The sequence below is a fragment of the Emys orbicularis genome, chromosome 6, assembly GCF_028017835.1.
Source record: "Emys orbicularis isolate rEmyOrb1 chromosome 6, rEmyOrb1.hap1, whole genome shotgun sequence".
NCBI lineage: Eukaryota > Metazoa > Chordata > Testudines > Emydidae > Emys > Emys orbicularis.
This window is the reverse complement of record NC_088688.1, coordinates 96,007,279-96,032,148: the sequence shown is the minus strand read 5'-3', so window position 1 is coordinate 96,032,148 and position 24,870 is coordinate 96,007,279. Positions and strand designations below refer to the sequence as shown.

Here is a 24,870-nt window from a genome sequence, read left to right as displayed (position 1 = left end):
TGAAACGCCTTAATCGGTTCATAACCACACAGCCATTTTGGATAGATGGCTTAAGAACCTGAGGGTCACATAACACAAAGGGAGTTAACTAATACAAACAGATCTGGCCAAGCCCAAATTATGAGTGATAATGAGTAGAAGACTCATTTATTTTGGAAAGGAGGGTGATTGTTTTCATAGTGTAATCTTATAACCCTCTTTTGGCTTGTACAGCTCTACAACTGCGTAGTCTACTCCGTTAATCAGCCCTCTGTTTTTAGTAAGAGAAAAAATGTTGACATTTACATGTTGACTTTTACTTACCCCCACTTGTGTGGAGATCCAAGCTACACCTCCCTCTAACATCACTGCCATATATGACAGCCTCCCAGTGAAAAGTTCCCTGTTCTTTTTAAAAAAAGAGTGCAATTACTTCCATAATAACTCCCTAGCCTGACACTTAGTTTAAATAAGCACTGAAGTGGCTATATTTAGAAAACTATTGATATAAAACCTCTCGTGTTTCCACTCAAGTGCATAAATGTACTCTTAGTTAGGAAAGAAATCCCTCTGAAAATCTCTCACGCACTTAAAGATCAGAACAATGAACCTGAATAATACACCCTCAGTAATATAACTGCATATGAACAGGTTAAAATACATGTATTCAAACTAAGCCTGTTAATTCCAAAACTTCAAGTAACAAACAAAACAACAGCTTGGACTGGCACATATGAATCTGTAAGCTCCATACAATAGATGCTGTTACAAGTCATCCTGTATCTGGACATGCTTTTAAAAGACATTTCATTGTATGAAATATTCATATACTTATATGTAAGTTTCCTGAGTTATACATATGGGTGAAATTTTCCAATCTTCCCATTAATGTTACTTGATTTGCCTATGCAATCACAGTAATTGTGGATGTAAGTTGAGTACGCGATTGCATGTGCAGCTTGTAAACACACCTGCACACACACACACACAATTTTGAAAACTCCAGTCTAATTTTTCTAGACACAAACAATATATTAACAGACTTTATCATTACATATACCTCTCTAGGGAATATATTTTAATTTCATGTAAGTAAGCCTTGAGTATTAATGCTTATATTTTAATAGGTTGGTATACAAGATACACCTGCAAAATTTGTGTGCACAACTGTTGCTTGTGTACAGCCTCTGTGCGTATGTATTTGCATTAGATCCAAAGCCAGCCTTTTCCTCCCTCCTCCACCCAATCTGGTAGCTCTAGAAATGTAAAGGAGAATCTCAACTTTTTTTAAAATAGACTTCTAACACTTTTCCTTGCAAAGTTCCTTGAAAGAGCTACCAATATGGGACAAAAGTTTGAAGTTCCAAGATACATACAATTTTGATTGAAAAAGATGTTGATAAGAAAAAACCCAGATGAAAAGATGGGAGAGGGATTTGGACAAAAAAATTGATCTGGATGAAGGGGTCTCTATATGGGAAAGGGAATATATGGTACATCTTCAATTTGTGTAGCTCATAAAGAACATTTTTATAAATCACTGTATAGATAGCATTTGACTCCAGTTAAATATTTCTGCTACTAGGGAGGTGCTCTGCTGGAGGGGTTGTAGGGAAAGGGGAACATATTTGCACATGTGGTGGTTGTGTCCAAGAATTAGACGGTTTGTGGAGGAAATTATTAAAGATATTAATCTTAGACAAAATGCTGGCTTCCTAGAGATCCTTGACCTGCTTGCTTAATGCTTCAGTAAAAGATCTACATTTTAAATAGAATGATAAATTAACTTTTATTGTTAGCAGCTAGACTTTGTGTTGCACGTTATTTGAAAAAAAAAAAATAATGTGATTCCTCCAATGGAATTTTGGTAAAGTAAAATATGGACTGTCCTTGTAATGGAAAAGTTTCACACCAAGTACACACACAAGAGAAGTGCCCAAAAAAAAAAAGAAAGAAAGAAAAGAAACGAAAAAAAAGATATTTAGAAATGTGGTCACTTTTTTAGCATACTCAGAGGAGGACTCCCGGCCAGCAAGCCAGAATCTTTAGCCAGGTTCTTTGAATTTTAACCTGATCTGTAATAAATAATATATGATGTAAGATGTTAATTTATCGCAACTTTGCCTTAATACAAAGTTTAAAAAAAAAAAAGGCAAGCTACCAATTTAAGTTATTCATTGGGATTGAAAAGTGACTATTCCTAAAGATCATAGGTCAGGGGTCAGCAACCTTTCAGAAGTGGTGTGCCGAGTCTTCATTTATTCACTCTAATTTAAGGTTTCGCGTGCCAGTCATACATTTTAACATTTTTAGAAGGTCTCTTTCTATAAGTCTATAATATATAACTACGCTATTGTTGTATGTAAAGTAAATAATGTTTTTAAAATGTTTAAGAAGCTTCATTTAAAATTAAATTTAAATGCAGAGCCCCCCGGATTGGTGGCCAGGACCCAGGCAGTGTGAGTGCCACTGAAAATCAGCTCACATGCCGCGTTCAGCACGCGTGCCATAGGTTGCCTACCCTGTCATAGGTTATCATAGTCCCCTCAAAGACACTCGGGGCCGGTCTTTGGGGTCCAGGACAACCATAGCTCCAATGATTTTTGTGAGGACCCGAAATCAATTCACAGCTTTGGGGATTAGTGCTGATGACACCAGGGATGCTGCAACCTCCTTACAAACCCGCTGCCTGTGATGAGTTAGCTCCTCTACTGAATAGTCAACAGGGCCTCAGGCCACAAGGATCCATAACATGAGAGGAAGTGTAGTCTAGCATACTAAGCAAGGGACTAATCCCAGCTCTGAAACTGACTTTTTATCAAGTTATGTAGGCCAAAATTGTCAGTCACCTACAGTTCCAGTAAGGAGGAGATTTTACTGGAGTGTAGGGGCAGTTTTGTACCTATTGGAGAGCAAGGTTGTTATACACATTCTTATTAAGCAATATGTAGCAATGGGACTATATTTGTAATTCTCTCTCCCCTATTGTTTAGAGCTTTCAAGTTGTCACAACTTGCCCACTGCTAGATTGTAAGCGATTCAGGGCAGGGAATCTGCCTGTCTCTACATTCTATAAGGCAGCTAACACTCGGGGGGGCGGGGAAATAGTAGTCATATACATGAACTGCAAGTGTTTGCCAATTTAGGGTTTGATGGCCCAAGAAACTTAAGTCCTATTTATTTACAGAACAGATGCATCACAGAGAGCAGAAATGCTGCATCTGCTTCACCAATGTGCCTCCAATCTCTCTTGAAGGATTGAGAGGATAGTTCAGAGACTATCCCCATTTATTCCTCAGCCTCTCTGCTAAACAACCATGCCAATTACTGTCAAATATGACAGTGATGTTTGTCATGTGACTTGAGATGAAAATGCCTCAGTTTGGCTAAACAGCTATTAGATCAGAGGTGGACAAACTACGGCCCACGGGCCACATCCGGCCCGTGGGACCGTCCTGCCTGGCCGTTGAGCTCCCAGCTGGGGAGGCTAGCCCCCGGCCCCTCCGCCAGTGTCCCCCCTCCCCCGCAGCCACGCCGCCGCGTGGGCAGCGCTCTGGACGGCAGAGCAGCGCGCTCCTGCCGAGCAGAGCTGCAGTGTGTCTAGCTCCTGCCGGGCAGCGCAGCTGCCAGACATGCTACTCTGAGCAGCACAGTAAGGGGGATGGGGGGTTGGATAAGGGGCGGGGGGTTCCAGGGGGAAGTCAGGGGATGGTTGGATGGGGCGGAGGTTCTGCGGGGGGGGGGGGCAGTCAGGGGACGGGGAACGGGGGGGTTGGATAGGCGTGGGGTCCCAGTGGGCCTGTCAAGGGGCGGGGGTGTGGATAGGGGTTGGGGCAGTCAGGGGCTGGGAGCAGGGGGGTTGGATAGGGGGTGGGGTCCCGGGAGGGGGTGGTTGGGGGACAAGGAGCAGGGGGGGTTGGATGGGCTGGGGGCTCTGAGGGGGCGAGAAGTGGGAGGGAGTGTATAGGGGGTGGAGGCCAGGCTGTTTGGGGAGGCACAGCCTTCCTTACCCGGCCCTCCATACAGTTTTGCAACCCCAATGTGGCCCTCAGGCCAAAAAGTTTGCCCACCCCTGTATTAGATGGTGTCTCGGTCAAGAGGCTCATTTATGGAATGAGCCGCCAGAGAGATTAGACAGAGCAGACTTATTTTCTAAAGGTTTCCCATCATAACTGCAGTGTGTAAATCACCACACACAAAAAGACATCCCCAAGTAGAGGTTACTAGAATCTTGGAAGGGTTCACAGCAGAATCCTCTAAGAAGTCCATTATGGAGAATTCCACGTAGATTTACCTATGTCACACTTGGGGCATATCTACACTGCAATGAATTAATCCCAGTTATTTTATAGGTCTCTATGAAAACCAAGCGGTCATAATCTCCTGAGGTTTGTGCAGCCCAGAAGGAACACCAGAACCTGCCTAAAAGTGCCAACCAAAACCTCCTGCTTGAGGTGCTGCCATATCAAATTATAGCAAGGAGATGGTGCCACACAAGACCTGCAAACATCCAAAATGGGAGATGTGGCCCAGTGAAATATGGAAGGATACAGGGAAACACCAAAGTGTTATTTATATTACCTAGCAAAGTCAACATTTCTTATTACAGAAAAAATACCCCAAGGGCCAAATTATCACCTGTGCAAAAACATACAGAAGGGGAAAATTAAGGCAAAAACATCATAAGATTTAATTTACAAAGGTTCAGACACATTCTCCCTTCTCAGAGCAAGATTACTGGCTCCAAGGAAGCTGAATGGTATGGCCTCTTACCCACATGGATACCTGAATAAACCTGCAATTTCACTGAAACTTGGGCCATCTGTGTAGAGACCCAGCTTATCTATAGTGCTCCCCAAGACACAACTCTCCCTCCCCTTGCAGCATAGAAGCTGTGCTGCCACTGGTTCCCTGGCTGCACACTATCCCACTGAGGGGACAATAGCTACAAATGGTAACTTAATGACGCTATTAGCTTTAAGTTACATGGGTAGTTCCATATGAAAAGGCCCAGGGACAACAGGAGATATCACAGAACAGCTGCTCTCCATTTCTGCACTTCTAGAAACTCCATCCAAAAGTATGTGATACGCCAGCTATGGAGATTTTGCATGGAAGGGTGTTAGTGGATTTATGAACATGCGCAGGCTCTCCTCCCCCCTTGTTCATTATTTGCATTATAGTGGAGCCTAGAAACCTTACTGGAAGACTCAAGACCCATCACAGTGTGGGGCACCACACAAATAAGTAATACTGCCCCTTTTTGACCCAAGCAGCTAGTCAAATTTCAGGGCCCTAGGGATGTGCTAGTTGGAAATAGAAATTGATGGAATCTGGAATTCTCTTTGACACATCTTGTTTATTTACAAGGATTTCACAAAGTTTTGCTTCTCCAAGTGTGGGAAGAACTAAGAACAAGAGGAGCAGTTTCAGCCCCCAAGCCTCTTTAGCCAACAGACCTTGGCCAAAAGCTCTCTCTGGCTTTTCCCAGGGTCACATTGTGCTCACAGGCTACTGCCTGGCTTTCTTGCTTTTTGCCTCTGCCTCCTCTGTTCTTACCTCTTCTCAGTTTCTGCATGTTCTGTTCTCTCACACCCCTGGCAACAGAACCAACCCTGGCAACCTCCCACCTCCAACCCCCACATGGGGCTAGCTTCTGCGCAGACTCTAATAGGCCTGTTTTAGGTGTAGAGCCTTAACCTTACAATTGTTTTAAATGAAGAGCATGTTCACACATCAGTTTGAATGAGGTTTTAACTCAACCCATAACAAGGTTTCACTCAGCTCATAATCACAACCCCACCTCAGCTTCACTCATCCTCCTGATGAGGCCTTAGACAGTGGCACAATTCCCTTGGAGAGAATCATAGAGCAGCTCTGCTTAGTGCAGCACAAAGAACCATGGGATATGCCCCCAGAAGTCCTCATGACACACAGGGGAATGCAGCAGCACCAGTGAGGGCACAGTAACTCAGGTAGGGCTTTGCAATGTGGCTGCTCACAGCCAGGCCAGGCTAACCTGGATATCTATCACCCTGGCTAACTGCACCGCAAACATATCCACAGACTGCAAAGGGTTCAAAAGAAAATAGGATCCCCAACTCCAGACAGAGTAGCATCCTATCTGCTGAACTTGGCCCTTTACAATGGGTTGGTTACTACAAATGTTTTAGCTCCTAAATGGCGTGGTCCATGCTGGGAGACACCATGGTTCAGCAAGTGGAATACTGGTCTGAATCAAGAGACTTGGTTCTATTCCAAGCTCTACCAGTGGGGGTGTCATTGGGCAAGTTTCTTAACTAGTCTGTGTGTCTGCTCTCCATCTGTAAAAACAGGGATAGTTATAGATCTCTGTAAAGTACTTTGAGATCTGTGGATGAAGAGTATTTATATGGTAACCTTAACTCTTCCCCATGTTCCAGCTTCAAAAAGAATGAGACAGCACTTCCCTGTGCACCACCTTTAGGCACAACCCTGCTTCATTCCTTGTCCAGCCTGCACACTAAATGAGGAAGCAGTTCTGCATACAAAATAAGATGTAATAAAATCATTAAAGATCATATTGTAATATGAAAATTTGAGGCAATAATAAGAAAGGTCATTTGAAAGGCTAAAATAAAAATGGCATATAGAATGAAAATGCTTGGGCAACCTTAAATATAGGTATCACTATGCAGTCACCTTTGCACAACCTATTTTTGTAGATCTCTGCCCTTTCCACATACCCCTCTACCTCGATATAATGCTGTCCTTGGGAGCCAAAAAAAAAAATCTTACCGCGTTATAGGTGAAACCACGTTATATTGAACTTGCTTTGATCCGCCGGAGCACGCAGCCCCGCCCCCCCAGAGCACTGCTTTATCACGTTATATCAGAATTCGTGTTATATCGGATCGCGTTATATTGGGGTAGAGGTGTATTTTGATTGAAAAGGGTAGTCTATCACCCGGAGAGTCTAAAGGAACTCATAAAGGCATTACACAGTGCTGTAACGTATTTTTAATTGTTCAATAATTGGATATTTTACAGTCCAAATTCTCTGAAAGACTTTAGATTTCCATTTGAAACACCAGTTAATCACTGTGATTCATGGATTTTCTGATATTAAAAGTTGCAAGTCTTCCAGTACTGAACAAAGCATTAGTAACATGCGTAGATTACATTTTATCTAGGAACACATCTATTTAAAACAATGTTCAAAGTGAGCCAATGCAGTTACTCTACCTAGCAGAGTAATACATCCCTTCACTCTTGATTTATGTTTGCCAAAATAAACATGTTGAGAAAATAGCTATACACTGTATAAGAATTACCGGGTATGTTGTGGATGAGAAAAATCACCTATATGTGGTGCTTTAAAGTTACAGGATTCTTTAGTTTGATTCTTAGGTAGACACTACAATAATGTGAGTGATGGTAGCAACCAGACTGGAAAATGTTGGTATGCATAAAAACAGGAGAGCATTAAGATACAAAAAATACTGAGTCCTCTAAAAAGATATAATAAACTATGCTCAAATTGCACTGATGTTGCTAAGCAACCAAAGATGACAGCATGCATTTAGAGGGTCACAGTCAATCACATTTCTGTCTAAAACATCTTTATGTACTATTATTACAATACCTAAGATATCTAAAACTGAAAATATACATTTCTTTATTTTTTCAATTTGTTTACTTGGAGTGTTTGACAGCACTTTGTGTTGGCTTTGATAAGTCAGCCAGTTAGTCAATTTTCAGTGTTGTTTATGTTGGTCTTTCACACAGCAGTCAGGAGAGAAAAAACATTTAAAATAATAGTGAAATGTGACAGTAAAAACACAAACATTGGCAGGAGGCCTCAAGGGGAGGGAGCTGAACTACTTTTAACTTATTTTTTGAATCTGTCAAGATTTCAAGTTGACAGTGGCCCTTTAAGATCAACAGGACACCTTCAGTTTAGTTCAGCTAAGCCTACAAATCACAGTCTCTATGATCCACAATGACAGCAAATAAATTCTGATTAAGTAACAGCGATAATAATGTTTGTTACCTGTGTAACGTAACATGTTTCACATCTTCAGGATATGGTATTACCAATAAGGGTTCAAACTGATTATTCTCAAAGCTGTAAGCATTTGTTTCTTCCCCACAAATCCTAGCCTAGATGAGCTCCAGGGTTACACGGTGGAGACCCACAGCATTGGAAATGCCACTCAGGTATTAGGCTGCAGCAATGCAACCTCCCCTAAGCTAACATGGCTTTTAGAGAGTATAAGCAAACCCCCGAAAGTGTGCGATGTTAGCTGGCAAGGCTGTGCGGCTAGAGCAGTCAGGAAGTGCACTAATTCAGCAATTTATTTCTGAATATCCTACAAGCACAGCTACTGTACCTCCTGGCACCAGTTTTACTGAATCCCCTACATCCTAAAGTGTTTTACATCCCAAAGTTCCTAAATATAAAGTCTAGCTGTTTGATTAACTTATGTTCCTGATTTATTGGGAAAATTCAAAATATTTCCTACTATTTAAAAACAAATGTGTTTGGTTTAAAATTTATAAACATGCAATGTGTTTTAGTGAGTTTCAACAATATTTTCAAGTTTAGCACAGTTTTTATGTGTTTTATATATAATTTAACTTATTTTTAAAAATAGAACAATAGCTATATGTCACAGAGCTAAAATTGTTTTCTGATAATGGAACCTATTGATCTCCACTGGAGTCAGTGGTGCAGTTAGAACTCAAAGTCCTATGTCTTGGTCCCCTGTAGTCTATCCATAACTCCTCAACCCTTTAACTGCAAAAAACATACACACCTTTGTTTTTACCCATGTACGCAAAAATGTGCCAAAAAAAAAAAAAAAAATATCACCAGGCATCTACTATGTGGTAGAGAAAGAATACTTGTATTAGTTTTACATGTTTAATAAGAGGATGTTTTGCAACATTGTGGCATTTTGCAAGGTATTTGCATTAAGATTTACAGTGTCATGAGACAATGGTAAAAAAATAAATCAGAGAAGAAGCTGCTTTGTTCTAATATTTAACAAGGAACTTCATTAGAATAAGGAAAACAGTTTTATTTATCCATGAAGCCTCTCTCTCTCTTCTTTACTGCAATACTTTGGCCTCTAGTACCTTTCCCCATCCCTCTTTTGGGCTGTTTCCTACTACAGATTTAAAGAAGCAATACATACAGCCTCACATTATACTATTAATTATAATCAATGATAACCTTTCCAGTTACTTGAATACTCCAAATCAATTTATACAGCCATATTAACCCATTTTAGTTGTTTTGTTACAAATAAAGTCACAAGAGAGGCAAGGTGAACGAGGTAATCTCTCTAATTGGACCAACTTCTGTTGGTGAAAGAGACCAGCTTTTGAGCTTACACAGAGCTCTCCTTAAATAAAGTCAAGCATTTTGGCACATGCTTCAGGGATATTTAATAAACAAGAACTTTAAAAACAGCTGTCACACTTACCTTGCAGCCATCCTCACTGTTTCAGTGTGAGCAAGCTAAAATAGGTTGTTGATTCCCAAAAATACTTAATTTGTGACAACTGTAAAAGAAAACATGATCCTGATAACTGTATTATATTGTGGAGGAGAAGGAATGCTTTGAAACTTGTCTCTCATATTGTGATGTACTGATAGCAATCTGGGATTGGTTTATGCCTCCTAGAACAGATGGAAAGCCAGCCTTATCAAAGGTTTCACACATTGCCTGTTGTTGATGTGTAGAGTCTCTTGTGAATGTAAATAGCACTTTGTTTTTGTTGATGTTTTTCTGGGAATTGTATCTGAAGCTGAGCTAAGAGTAAATTAACAATTGTAATTCAGAATCAGATTGAGAAAAATTCTATTGCACAGAAGCCTAGGTCAACAAGTGATATCTGGGCAAATAAATGTCAGATTTGTTGCACATCAGATAAGGACAACAGAAGAGGCTGCAAACAAGACTGAGGGGCATCAGGCACAGCAGTACTGAGGGTATGTCTACTTTGCAGTTAGACACCCCCAGCTGACCCATGTCAGCTGACTTGGGCTCCTGGGTCTTGGGCTCGGTGCTGATGTTTAATTGTACTGTACGGGCTGCAGCCTGAGCTCTGGCACCCTCTCACCTCACAGGTCCTAGAGCCTGGGGTGCAGCCTGAGCCGGAATGTCTACACCACAATTAAAAAGCCCCTTAGCCTAAATCAGCTGGAACGAGCCAGCCTTGGATTATTAAATGCAATGTAGACATATCTTGAGCTGCCAGTCAGAGGGGAATGTGTGAGACTGAGGGCTTGGCTACACTTGCCAGTTAGAGTGCATTAAAGCAACCCCGGGTGCCCTAACTCCTGATGTGTCCACACTGGCAAGGCACATAGAGCGCCCGGACTCTGCGGCTGGAGCGCCCCTGGTAATCCACCTGCATGAGAAGCATAATGCTTGCCATGCCGCCCTAGTCAATTAATGCGCTCTGATTGGCTTCCAGAAGTGTCAACAACAACATATGGAGATATACCTATCTCATAGAACTGGAAGGGACCTTGAAAGGTCATCAAGTCCAGTCCCCTGCCTTCACTAGCAGGACCAAGTACTGTCCCTGACAGATTTTTTGTTTGTTTTTTGCGCCCCAGATACCTAGATGGCCCCCTCAAGGACTGAACTCACAACCCTGAGTTTAGCAGGCCAATGCTCAAACCACTGAGCTATCCCGCCCTGTCCCACAATGCCTGTTCTAGCCACACTGGTCATCACTTTGAACTCTACTGCCCTGCCCTCAGATGACCAACTGTCAGACCCACCCTTTAAATTCTCTGGGAATTTTGAAATTCCCCTTCCTGTTTGCTCAGCAAGGCATGGAGTGCTCTCAGCGCATCTTTCCAGGTGACCATACCTCCACGCGCCAGGTGATCCCCAGTATGGAGCAATGGTGAGGTGCTGGACCTCATCAGTGTTTGGGGGGAGGAAGCTGTCCAGTCCCAGCTGTGCTCCAGCCGTAGGAATTACGATACCTTCGGGCAGATATCAAGGGACATGATGAAAAGAGGCTATGATTGGGATGCACTGCAGTGCAGGGTTAAAGTGAAGGAGCTGCAGAATGCCTACCACAAAGCGCGGGAGGCAAACTGCCACTCCGGTGCTGCCCCCACGACCTGCCATTTCTACAAAAAGCTGGACGCGATACTTAGGGGCGACCCCACCTCCACTCCAAAGACCACCATGGACACTTCAGAGCCTAGTTCAACAAGGCAGGGAGCGAGGGTGCTGAGGAGGAGGGGGAACAGCCCGGCATCCCCAGATGCATGCAGCTAGGAGCTGTTTTCAAGCCAGGAGGAAGGTAGCCAGTCGCGTTAATGTCAATGAAATGCCCACAGTGATCCACAAGCGCCTGGAGAACCATAGAGAAATACCCCTTCTGATTTATGTACTCGGAGGCCAGGTGGGCTGGTGCCAGAATTGGAATATGCGTCCCATCTATCGCCCCTCCGCAGTTAGGGAAACCCATTTGTGCAAAGCCAGCCACAATGTCATGCACGATGCAATTAATAACCCTGCAAACTTGCATCAACACGATTCCAACGGTCGACTTTCCCACTCCGAACTGGTTAGCAACTGATTGGTAGCTGTCTGGAGTTGCCAGCTTCCAGACTGCAATATCCACCCGCTTCTCCACCGGCAGGGCAGCTCTCAATCTCGTGTCTTTGCGCTGCTCAGAACACAGTCCCATGAAAGTGGCTTTTCTCATCCGAAAGTTCTGCAGCCACTGCTCGTCATCCCAGACTTGCATGACAATGTGATCCCACCACTCAGTGCTTGTTTTCTGAGCCCCAAAGCGGCGTTCCACGGTGCTGAGCATGTCCGTGAACGCCACAAGCAATCTCGTGTCGTATGCGTTATGTGACCCGACATCGTCGGACTCCTCACTGTCAGTTTGTAGCTTAAGGAGTAACTCTACTGCAATTCATGACGTGCTGGCAGCAGTTCCTCAGTTCAGGATCCATTCCCGCAGACCGAAAGGGCACGCAGTACAAAAAACGTTGAAAGATGGCACCAAATGTGGACAGAAGCAGAGGAATTGCTGGGATGCGAAGCGATGCATCATGGGGCGTTGGGACAGGACCCAGAATGCGCCACACCCACCCACCCCCTTCCCACAAGCCACGGCGCCAGAATGGGAAGAGGTGCTCTGTGGGATAGCTGCCCATAATGCACCGCTCCCAATGCCACTGCAAGTGCTGCAAATGTGGCCACGCCAATGCACTTACAGCTGACAGTGTGAACACACTGCAGCACTTTCCCTGCTGTGGTCTCTGAAGGCTGATTTAACTCACAGCGCTCTACATCTGCAAGTGTAGCCATGCCCTGAGTGAGAGAAGAGAAGAGGAGTGAGCTGCCTCGGGGCGAGGAGGAGGTGGTGGAGCAGAGCAGACCAAAGAACTGAACTGCTAGTCAGAGGGGAGAGCACAAAGAGAAGAGAAGTTGAGCAGAGCAATTTAGGCCAAACTGGCAATCAGAGGGGACGGAGATGGGCTTAGTTGATGTCAGACACACAAACTATATCTAGGAGAAGGAGGTAGGCTCAGGAAGGAATTTACAGCTGTGCACATGTGAGGATGGACCTCAGTTTGAATGTTATGTTTTTTTCTGCTGCTCTTCTGCTCATAGGTCTGTGGTGACTGGAAAGGCAGAGATTGGATCTGGGCTTTTCAGCTACAGTCAGGTAGTCCAAATGCAATTATTTTTGCCAAAAAGGCAAGCAACCGTTTAATTTTCCAATCAAGCCAGAGGTGGCTGTGTTGCAACTCTTAGGCTTTGTCTTCACTACCCGCCGATCCGGCGGGTAGCAATCGGTTTTTCGGGGATCGACTTACCGCGTCTAGTGAAGACGCGGTAAAATCGATCCCTGATCGCTCTGCCGTCGACTCCGGAAATCCACCTCGGCAGGAGGCGGCAGCGGAGGCGGCGGCAGCGCGGCAGCGGTCGACTTTCCCGCGTCCTCACCGCTAGGTAAGCCGACCTAAAATACGCAACTTCAGCTACGGTATTCACGTAGCTGAAGTTGCGTATCTTAGGTCGGACCCCCGCTGCAGTGTAGACCTAGCCTTAGAGTTTTACAGACTTGGTTGCTTTAATCTTGGATTAAGCTTTCCACTCTCTGAGTAGCGTTACAGATTTTTTATAGAGACGGTTGCATAGTATGGTAGGAATGTCCCAGAAATGTCCCATAGTATGTCCAGAAATGTACTACAGACAGCTAAAATTACTACTGTGCTAACAGATCTGCAACTCAGCAAGAGAATGAATATATCAGATTTGAACCGCCTTTGCTGACATACCAGACTCAGAGTCTGGGACAGCAAGAGGTAACATACAGGGTAGCAAAACACCTGAAGATGTTGTGGTGACCAAGGTGGAAGAACTCAAATCAACACACATAGGCCTGAATTTAAATGCTGGAGCTGTGAATATGGGCTACTCAAATGGTGTGCAGGTCAAGTTTAGACCAGATGTTACATATGAATGAACATAAGAATGATGATATTGGGTTATATTGGACCAATGATCCATCTAGCCCAGTATTCTGTCTTCCGACAGTGGCCAGTGCCAAGTGCTTCAGAGGGAATGAACAGAACAGGTAATCATTGAATGATCCAACCCCAGTCATTCACTCCCAGCTTCTGGCAAACAGAGGCTAGGGACACTTGGAGCATGGGGTTGCATCCCTGACCATGTTGGCTAATAGGTTCATCAATGGCTATCTCCCATGAACTTACCTAGTTCTTTTTTGAAACCCTGTTATAGTTTTGGCCTTCACAGCATCCTCTGCCAAAAAGTGCCACAGGTTGACATGCGTTGTGTGAAAAAGTACTTCTTTTTGTTTGTTATAAACTTGCTGCCTATTAATTTCATTGGGTGACCCCTCGTTCGTTTCTTGTGTTATGTGAAGGGGTAAATAACACCTCCCTATTCACTTTCTTCACACCAGTCACGATTTTACAGACCTCTATCATATCCCCTCTTAGTCATCTCTTTTCCAAACTTAAAAGTCCCAGTGTTTTTGACCTCTCCTCATACGGAAGCTGTTCCATACCGCTATTCATTTTTGTTTCTCTTCTCTGTACCTTTTCCAATTCTAATATACCTTTTGTGAGATGGAGTGACCAGAATTGCACACAGTATTCAAGGCGTGGGTATACCATGGATTTATATAGTGGCACTATGATATTTTCTGTCTTATTATCTATCCCCTTCCTAATGGTTCTTAACATTCTGTTGGCTTTTTTGACTGCCGCTGCACATTGAGCACATGTTTTCAAAGAACTTCAAGATCTCTTTTTTTGATGGTAACAGCGAATTTAGAAACCATAATTCTGTATTTTTAGGATTATGTTTTCCAATGCGCATTACTTTGCATTTGTCAACATTGAATTTCATCTGCCATGTTCTTCATGTTGGTGTGTATTATCTCGTCCACAGCCTTGTGCTTGCCATTCTGGTTCTCAAAAAAATTATCCTCATCTTAAAATGTTTAACTTTAGTTTGAAAAACATTTTCAACTGTTATTATTTAAGTCCCACATGACAACAGCAACTTTAGCTCTCTGGGACAACTATGATCTATTTCAGACATATCTGCCAGGCATGCTGATTTACTAATCAAGCCAATGTTCAAATATGGTCACCTGACGGTCAGCTATTTGGAACATACTACAGAAACTGAGTCTTGGACTGATGTAGCTCAAGTTGTAGCATTCGTAAGGGGATCAAGACAGGAAAATTTATGCGCACATTGTAATTTAGTATGTACTTAATCTCCATTCTGACTAAAGTCTCTCTTTTCAAGGACAGAGTCTCTTGTGTGAATTTTTGCAAAAAAACTAGAAAGTTCAATTCTGGAACTCACAGCAGCTAAAAGCAATCCTGTCTTTATGTCCAAAAATTTACCCTTAGAGATGACCAATGTGATGGGGTAAACATTTCTGGGTCTGTAGAGGCAAAGCAGCAGAACAATCAAATCTATATGCTTGAAGCTGCCATTGAGCATACAAATGCCAGATTCCCCAGACTACAGCAAGCACCATTCACGTAGCTCTAGTAGTTTGTCTCCACTCAATTCATTATGGAAAAGTACTAACCAAAAGTCTACTAGCAAACATTACACAGGTAAGTGTAGAGGAGATCCCTACATCAGTAGTTGCCTTTAAAATTGCTGCTAAATACCACTAAACCCACAAATGATGCCAGTGCACACACACATTTAACAAAGCGTTCAACCACCAGACTACTTGCCTTTCAGAATATATTGCTGTGAATGGAAACAATGTTCTCATTGTCTTGGAGCTCTGGAATGGTAACACAATGGTGATCAAAACAAGCCCACACCAATACGTGCAACACAGCACAGTCCAGGACTAGGTGCAGATATGAGTCAAAGGCCCAAGTGTGGTTGCTTTTTAGCTCTATTAAGTTGTTTCCTGCTGACTTGAAGGGAGACCAGGAACAAAACATACTCATGGACACAGGCAAATTGAACACGACAGCAGTAACAGATAGCACCTGTGGTGGATTAAACTAGAGCTATTCTTGACAAAAGTATCAACAAATAAAGTGATTCACAGGCATAAAAAGGATGGATCCTGATTCTTGAGTCTAAGGAAACTATGATTTATAATTTTGCTATGAACATGCTGTGCTTAGAGCCAGATTACAGCTGGTCCTTGTGCAGGTTAGGTTGCAGGGGAGGGAGGCAAAAGAAGGCCAGAAAGCTTACCCCATTGCACCATCTATGCAATGCAGCTACAATTGCAGTCCTTGCACTCTTCTGATTGCAGAGACTGTTCCCTTCCTTCATTCCAGGTAGACCTATATCCCTGTCTCTACTGTTCCAACCACAATTGCTGTCTGGCCGTGGACAGGGGCACTCCCTGAACCTTCCTAAGCCACAATGTCTCTTGGAGACATCCCACACAGTCAACACAACTGTGCACCACCCCTAACAAGATCCTGTGATGTTGAGTCACAGAGGATTCTGGATAGTAAGGAGATAAAACTTTCTTCTACTAACAAAAAAATAATTGTATTTCAGAAAAAGCATTTTCTTTAATAAACTTCCCCTTCTGCCAAAGAGTTAATTGTAAGCCTAAGTTATTTGTAAAATCCTACTACACTACCTTTAAGGATTTGTAATATAGGTAACAGTACCCCTTATTGTGAGGAAGTCTGATTTCATCAAATCTGCTAACATTATAAACCATAAGAGTAAAGCTCTAGTGATTTGCTCATATTATCAGAACCTCAGCATGGAATTACAGCCTAGATCAGAGCTGGCCTTCAGGGGTCTGCAAAGCCAATGTCCACAAGGTATCTGAATATAAACCTGGGCTGAATTTGACCCCAGAATGCTATTAGTGACAAATATTACTGCAATAGTGAATTCTAATTCTGACTAAATATCACTTGTATCAGTGAATATGGACTTGCCTTCTGTCTCTCTCATAAACTAATAGGGAGAATGATATTTGTCTCATACTCCTGAAAAGGAGTTTTATATTTAAATTCCTGTTCAGAGACACAGTGCATTCAAGGATATTTATGGTAAAATGGAAGTAGATCCCTTGCAGACCTTTCTAAAGTTACTGAAGGTCAGTACTAGCATGTTGGCTGATGCAAACAACTGAATAATAATATTTAACGGTCACATAGCTCATTACATCTTCAAAGCACTGTACAGACATTAGCTAATCTCTTGGTCACCAGGTTATGTTTTAAAACAATACATTGTGTAATGCAGCCTCTTTGCCATGCAACAAATTCACAACGGTTTTCTTTTTTGCATAGCTAACAATATAGAAACATTTTTCACTAAGTGCATTAAGCAATCAGTGGATTCCTCTATTATTCATACACATGACATTGCAAACTGAACTGGAACACTGGGAACTGTGCTGCTGGACGTATAATGTTATATTTACTCAGCTGGGGTTCAGTTCTCTAGGGCTCACACATTACTGAACATTGTACACTCTCCTCTGTACTGGGTAGACATTTTTAGAGAGAGGGTTTGTAATATTTTGAGCCAATTTTAGTTTTTATATTATTCTTTACCCAGTGATTTTTAGCAATACATGAGAATAGTTTGTGGCATTTACATTTTGGAATGTAAAATTTTAGTAGTAAATGACCTTCCCAGAACAGCTATCAGATAGAAAGGCACCTTGCTGTTTATAATATTAGGCCCCAATCCTATATTTAGATCCACCTGTGCAGAATCTTAGTCCCACACAGAGTACCACTGAAGTCAATACAGGTTCATTTGGGCACAAGAATCCATCCCGTTAATCCAATTGCACGACTGGGGCCTTAAAGCCCAATCTTACAGTCCTTTCTCAGGCACAACTCCTGTTGACTTTAATACTGAATATTTCTGTTTGATTTTCCAGCGGGACTTTTGCTAAAATTAGGACTGCAGCACCACTCAAGCTCACTTGTCAAAAGATCAGGTAAAAAGTTAGTTAGAATTATTTAAATGGTAAAACTGTATGGTACTCAATATCTTTTCCAACTATCCCAATGTGATCCTTATCTAAGTGACCCACCTCAAAACTCTTAGCTAGTTAAAGAAAAGTCATAAGCATTTCAAAGGGCAGCTGAGCCCTTGCATCCCCACTGATCTAATTGGGAACACAGGTATAAACCAGAGCAAAATTTGGCCCCTTATGTCCAATCTGGGTCTGGTTCTTAAGTACACATTGGCTTCCTTGGCAGTTGGGCAAAAGGCTTTCAAGTATGGAGTGGAAATTTCTCAGCGGGATTTAACTATGTACATATCACCTAAACTGCTTGGCATGATACCATATTACTGAGAGATTTATAGGATAAAAGAGCTGAAAGATTTTAAACAGCAAGTCAAGTAGTCCCTATAAGGGTATATACTCCAACTAGTAAATGCTACTTTAAAACAATAAAAGATTTTAAACAACCAAAAATAAATGAAACAAGTCACAGTTAAAGTTGCCACTCCCATCCTTAACTTCCTCTGTCGTGCCAGTAAACACACAACATATGCACACGCTGATCAGAGACACCTGGCTTAGTCTGCAAATATCAGCTCCCAGTACTGTATTATGGAGCAAAACAGTATCTGAGACAAATTGGTTACGTACACCTGAAAGCAAAAGTTGGATGAAACATTTTAAACTAGTTTTGGTTACAATACTGAATACATTTCAGAGAGGCTAATACCCTGTATGCCAAATGTCAGCCTGGAATGTCTTACTACCACTGAGTTACAAACTCCTGGGGAAAGGATTTATAACGGAAATATTGACAGAGCCCTACCTCTTAAAAGTATTACTACCCCAACTATCCTCCCAGAGTGAACTTTACTATCTAGTTATACATTCCTTAATAAAACAGTGATTTCCAGTGACAGAAGCTTAGCTGTAACTGCAATGTTCAGATAAAATAAAGTGTTGCAACCAACCAAACTAGTGCTGTATGGGCCAGGACACTGTGGCTGTTAGTGCTCCAATTTGGTTTCTTTTTTTCTTTCAAGCACTATAACAGTTACTCTGCATCTCATACTGTTGCCCCTGCAGGTGTTGCTGCCAATGTCTCGCTGCTACTCTGGGCTGAATCATCAACACTTTACACAGGGCTTCCTGTCAATCACAAAGAGGAAGTGCTGCTTCCAAAAGAGCCAATTCAATGAGGCGTGATGCTAACAGACAGAGTAGTGGTAGCAGAGACTGTTAACATTGCTTCCAAAAATGGATGGGGACCCATTTGGCTCTTAGGAGCTGCATTGTTTTGTACTGTTATTTTAAATAGTTAGAGAGGGATTGGAAACAGAAAGAGAAAATCCTTTAGTAGTTGGAAGGCTGAAAGGAGAGCAGACGAGAGGATTTATCTATAAGTATCTATACTCACTGCTTTATTATACCTGGACCCTGTTTTGGGGATTTATGTCGCCGCCATAACCACAGCTAATAGGGCTTCCTTTTATTATGTGAACCCAAGTTTAATCCTATGTATGGCACGGTACCCACTGCCATACCCCAATATAAATATTTTCACTTCTCAGTTATACCCAAATTGTGTTTATTATATAGAGCACGACAAATTCTGCAATCATTACTCTGGCAACACTGCCTGTGAAATCCATGGGAATTTGGAATGTCACATCTTTCCCAATATAGCTCAGTAATACAATGTCAAAATTAGTGACTTACAATTTTTCCTATTCAGTTGTAGGTACCACACAATGGACCGAAAAGAATATTGAAACACCGACAATACTTGGCAATCATATATTACTTTTCATCCAGGGATCTCAAAACATTTAACAAACATTGCTAAATACACCTCCCAACAACCCTATGAGGTATGCATAGTAATGATAACATATACAAACATCACTTCTCCTGCCACAGAAATGCAGTCACTTCTGGGTTGGAAGAAAGCATATGTTTAATATAAAAGCAATATTACATAGAAGTTTAAGACACAATACTTCATATATAAAGGTAGAGAAAGAGAGTAGGCAGAGCCACAACCTTAAGGAGACGACTTAAATTAGGTCTGAAATACTGATTTTGTAAAAATGAGTTTTTCTCAATAGAGAAACCAAAAATAGTTAAACCAATAGAAAGTTACCATGATTTCTATAAGATTCCCATGGAAACAGGTATTTTAAAACAAATTAATATCTCTCTGTAGTGCCTGTAAACTAAACATTACAAGACTGAGAACCAATGAAACTATAAACAAAAGTGAACAGACTTCAGTGGTATTCATATAAGAGTTAAACAGCATCAACCATGAAAAGTATATTGGAAATTTAAGATTCTTGCATTCTTGATACTTTTAGTTTATTGTAGCCTAGGTATAGAAATGTATTTGTTCATTTTTAAGCACAGTGCATCCCTGTAAATACCAAAAAGCCATCCTTACCTTCTTCATTTAAAATCCATGCCAAAAATGTATAGTCTGATTCGTAGCCACAAGTGCTGTCTTCAAAGGCACAAGACCCAGCAGAGAGCTCGACAGCTCCAGCAAACGGCAAAACTGTAGGGACAAAGAAAGCTCTGTTCACACAGATAGCATTGCATTGCACTCAGAATGAAAAGAATGGTGAGGGAAACCACATGCTTCTCTGCAACTTGGGCAAGCAGGTCTCATGCTCATTCACTCATGGAAGCACCAGGAAAAAGGGCAGCAGATTGAACCTGTTGCATTCAACACTCCTTTTTCGCTTTGATATCACAGGTTACATTATAGCCCCCAACAGAAAGATGCTGCCTCACTCACACCTTCCAAAGTGAGGCTGCACACACAGGACCTTTACAGGCACTTCACTGCTTTCACAAGCAAACAGCCCACAAAGGCAAGAAAGGAATTAACAGCAACAGGGACTCACCCAACTTCTCCCCATATCTGGGCCCCCTTACCTTGCACAGTGAGGAGATACAGCAGGAGCATAGTCGCCCGTCCAGTGAGGAAAATAATACAGCTCTTTGGAATTGAACTAATAGAGGGGAGAAGGGGTGGGGGGAGTAAATGAACCCTCCAGGGACTGTAGCAAATAAAACTTCCAAAGCAGCAGACAAGTTGGTTCAGTGTATGTGTGTTTGCACCAAGCCTCCTTATGTGCTCAGGACAAGACACCAGAATGGAAGCAGGCGCAGCAGCAAAGATGAGCTGAGCCTGGAGAGGGAAACCTACCAGCTACACAGCTGGTCCTTGGCTCAAATGAGGATAGGGAGGGGCTACTCCAGGGCTCTGTGTTCCTCAGGCACTGCAGCTTATAACAGAGTTCATCTCCACAACCACTCATTGCAGGAATAGAAAGGAAGAGTGAAGGAAAGACTGAACATAATACATGCAATTTAGGAAGTTTGCAAAACAGAAAGGGGGATGAGGGGTTCTCCATGGGTGCTACAGTTATTTTATAAGTAGGTAAGTTGCACCATGCACACAGACCAACTTCCCACAGCTGCATTTTGTCCTTCATTAACATAATTCCGATGTCCCCATATCTAGTTAAAATGGGACCTGTCATGTATGCTTTTTTTCCTCAACATTAACAGTACTAGAAGATGGAACTTCCTTAAATTAGATTGCTTGAAACTCCATAAATTTACAGCAGAAGGGAAAGATTTTCCTATTCAGCACTATTGAATGTTTCCATCTGTCTGTAATGCTTACATCACATATGCAGATATGCCAAGCAGTTCCATGCACACATTGATAGCATGTTTAGTCACTAATAAGACTTTTATGGTGTCACATTGAAGGTTTTGTTTTTAAATGATGTTTCCTATATAGAAATAATACAAGCCATGCAGTTGAATAGATCATAAGCAAACATTATATCAGAAAGATATGAGCCATCAGACATAATGGTTAATTGTGACTATGTTTGTTTGTTACAGAATATTTGGATGTATGTCAGATACAGGAGCATTCTGGGAACTGTAGTTCAATAACCAAGTCAGTATAACATGGCTTAAAATCCCTTTATTTCTATTTTAATCATTTTTCCATTATACAGTCTTTGTTGCAGCAACAGTTGTTTTGAAACACAGTTTTTCTATTAAAAGGTTTGGGAAAACATCAATTTTAAATTATCAATTGTAAGGATTTCTCAGGTTGTTGCTAGGAAATTTAACTTCAGTGGTGCATTTAATTACTTGTTTAATTAAGTGATTTGAATAATTTGAACAACATAAATAATTAGTACACTCTGAACCACAATTTGTGCTGACTTACATACTGTGCAACTCCACTGAGGCCCATGGAATTGCACACAATGTAAGTCAGGTTACATTGTTGATCTGTATATGTGGGAGAGGAGGTGTTACTGAAACAAGAGGAAAATGCGGAGGTAATGGTGAGGATATGTGAAATGCACTTGCAAACCAAATTCTGCCAAGACTTAAGTAATGGCACAAGTTATATACAAAGCTGGTTTGGGAAAATGACTTTTGTCTAGATCAGTGGTCTCCAACCTTTTTACGCACAAGATCAATTTTTGAATTTAAGTGCAACCCAGGATCTACCCTGCTCCTTCCTGGAGGCCGCGTCCTGCTCACTCCATCCCCCTTCGCTTCATTGCTCGCTCTCCCACACCCTCACTCACTTTCACCGGGCTAGGGCAGGAGGTTGGGGTGCGAGTTCTGGGCTGGGGTCAAGGGGTTTAGAGTGTGGGAAGGGGCTCCAGGCTGAGCCTCGGGGAGGGGGTTGGGGTGCAGGGGGGGTGAAGGATGCAAGCTCTGGGAGGGAGTTTGGGTGAAGGAGGGGGCTCTGCTGGGGCAGAGTATTGGGGTGCAGAAGGGAGTTTGGGGTGCAGGCTTCAGGAGTGGGCTCAGGGCAGAGGGTTGGGGTGCATGAGGGGGCTCAGGGCTGGGGCATGGGGTTGGGGTTCTTACTTGGGCAGCTCCCAGGTGACGGTGCAGCGGGGCTAAGGCAGGCTCCCTGCCTGCCCTAGCCCCATGCCACTCCCGGAAGCGGCCAACATGTCCCTGCGGCCCCTGGGGGGGCATGTGGTTCTGTGCGCTGCCCCGTCCCTGCAGGCACCGCCCCCGTAGCTCCCATTGGCCAGAGTTCCCCGTTCCCAGCCAATGGGAGCTGTGGGGGTGGTGCCTGCAGGCAGGAGCAGCACACAGAGACCCCCTGCCCTCCCCCCGCTAGGGGCCGCAGGGACATGCTGGCCGTTTCCGGGAATGGCGTGGAGTCAGGGCAGGCAGGGAGCCTGCCTTAGCCCTGCTGCGCCACCAGACTTTTAGCGGCTGGAGATCGCAATCAATTGTCAGAGGCTCCAGGATCGATCAGTCGATCACAATCTATCGGTTGGTGACCACTGATCTAGATTAATCCTTTCAAATGGAGTCTACAGTGTTTCCAACTCTCACAAATTTGTCATAAGTATTGCAATATTTGATGCTTTTCTTAAAGTCCCAAGTCTGGGAGGCTCATCTGCTCCGGGTGGTGTCCTAAATTCTTCATAACCACCATGTAACCTTGATGGACCAGGCACCCAGTCTAAGGGTATGTCTACACTACGAGAGTAGTTCGATTTGACTTAAATCGAATATGTGGAATCGATATTACAAAGTCGAACGTGTGTGTCCACACTAAGGACAGTAATTCGACTTTGTGAGTCCACACTAACGGGGCAAGCGTCGACATTGGAAGCGGTGCACTGTGGGCAGCTATCCCACAGTTCCCGCAGTCCCCGCTGCCCATTGGAATTCTGGGTCGAGCCCCCAATGCCTTCTGGGGAAAAAAATGTGTCGAGGGTGGTTTTGGGTAACTGTCGTCATCCAACCGTCACTCCCGCCCTCCCTCCCTGAATGCGCCGGCGGGAAATCAGTTCGCGCACTTTTCTGGTCAGTGACAGCGCGGACGCCACAGCACTGTGAGCATGGAGCCCGCTGCGACCATCGCTGCAGTTATGGCCATTGTCAACACCTCGCACCTTATCATCCACCTTTCCCAGAGGCAGATGCAGATAAATCAGGCGAGGAGGCTACGGAACCGCGGTGAGGACCTGAAGTCTGAGAGAGGCACAGACCTGTCACAAAGCACGGGACCCCGCACCGAGGACATCATGGTGGCAATGGGTCATGTTGATGTTGTAGAACGGCGATTCTGGGCCCGGGAAACAAGCACGGACTGGTGGGACCGCATAGTGCTGCAGGTCTGGGATGAATCGCAGTGGCTGAGAAACTTTCGCATGCGGAAGGGGACTTTCCTGGAACTTTGTGAGTTGCTGTCCCCTGCCCTGAAGCGCAAGGACACCTGGATGCGAGCAGCCCTGAGTGTCCAGAAGCGAGTGGCCATAGCCCTCTGGAAGCTTGCAACGCCGGACAGCTACCGGTCAGTCGCGAACCACTTTGGCGTGGGCAAATCTACCGTGGGGGTTGTTGTGATGCAAGTAGCCAACGCAATCGTTGAGCTACTGCTCTCAACGGTAGTGACCCTGGGAAACGTGGAGGTCATCATAGATGGCTTCGCCGCGATGGGATTCCCAAACTGCGATGGGGCTATAGATGGAACTCACATCCCTATCCTGGGACCGGACCACCAGGCCAGCCAGTACATTAACAGAAAGGGCTACTTTTCAATGGTACTGCAAGCACTGGTGGACCATAGGGGACGTTTTACCAACATCAACGTCGGATGGCCGGGCAAGGTTCATGACGCTCGTGTTTTCAGGAACTCTGGTCTGTTTAGACGGCTGCAGGAAGGTATTTACTTCCCGGACCACAAAATAACTCTTGGGGATGTGGAGATGCCTATAGTCATCCTCGGGGACCCAGCCTACCCGCTAATGCCCTGGCTCATGAAGCCCTATACAGGCGCCCTGGACACTGAAAAAGAACTCTTCAACTACCGGCTGAGCAAGTGCAGAATGGTGGTGGAGTGTGCTTTTGGACGTCTCAAGGGGAGATGGAGAACCTTACTGACTCACTCTGATCTCAGCGAAACCAATATCCCCACTGTTATTGCAGCTTGCTGTGTGCTCCACAATCTGTGTGAGAGCAAGGGGGAGACCTTTATGGCGGGGTGGGAGGTTGAGGCAAATAGCCTGGCTGTTGATTACGCCCAGCCAGACAGCCGGGCGATTAGAAGAGCCCAGCGGGACGCGCTGTGCATCCGGGAGGCTTTGAAAGCTAGGTTCCACAGTGAGCAGGGTAACCTGTGACTATTAAGTTTGTTTACAGAGAAGCTGAACCTGCCCCCGTTTCTTTACCCAGTAAATGTTCACTATCCTCTCCAGTTACATACCCCGTTCACCCCGTTCACCCCCTTCCAACACACGTTTAAAAATAAAATCACTTGAAATTTGTTAATGAACACCGTTTTCTTTATTACTGTTTTTGCGGTAAAGTGTTGAACCTGGGACGCAG

At 43.6% G+C, this 24,870-nt stretch overlaps 1 protein-coding gene across 1 annotated transcript in view; it reads right to left on the bottom strand.

The window, feature by feature from the left end:
* Positions 1 to 20,437, bottom strand: part of MAMDC2 (MAM domain containing 2) — a 94,903-nt gene extending 74,466 nt beyond the window's left edge. The window contains exons 1-2 of the mRNA XM_065406789.1: positions 20,407 to 20,437; positions 19,910 to 20,023 (exon numbers count right to left, since the gene is read on the bottom strand). Of these exons, the coding sequence (XP_065262861.1) occupies positions 19,910 to 20,023; positions 20,407 to 20,437 (145 nt within the window). The remainder of the gene's footprint in view (positions 1 to 19,909; positions 20,024 to 20,406) is intronic.
* Between the last annotated feature and the right edge of the window lie 4,433 nt (positions 20,438 to 24,870).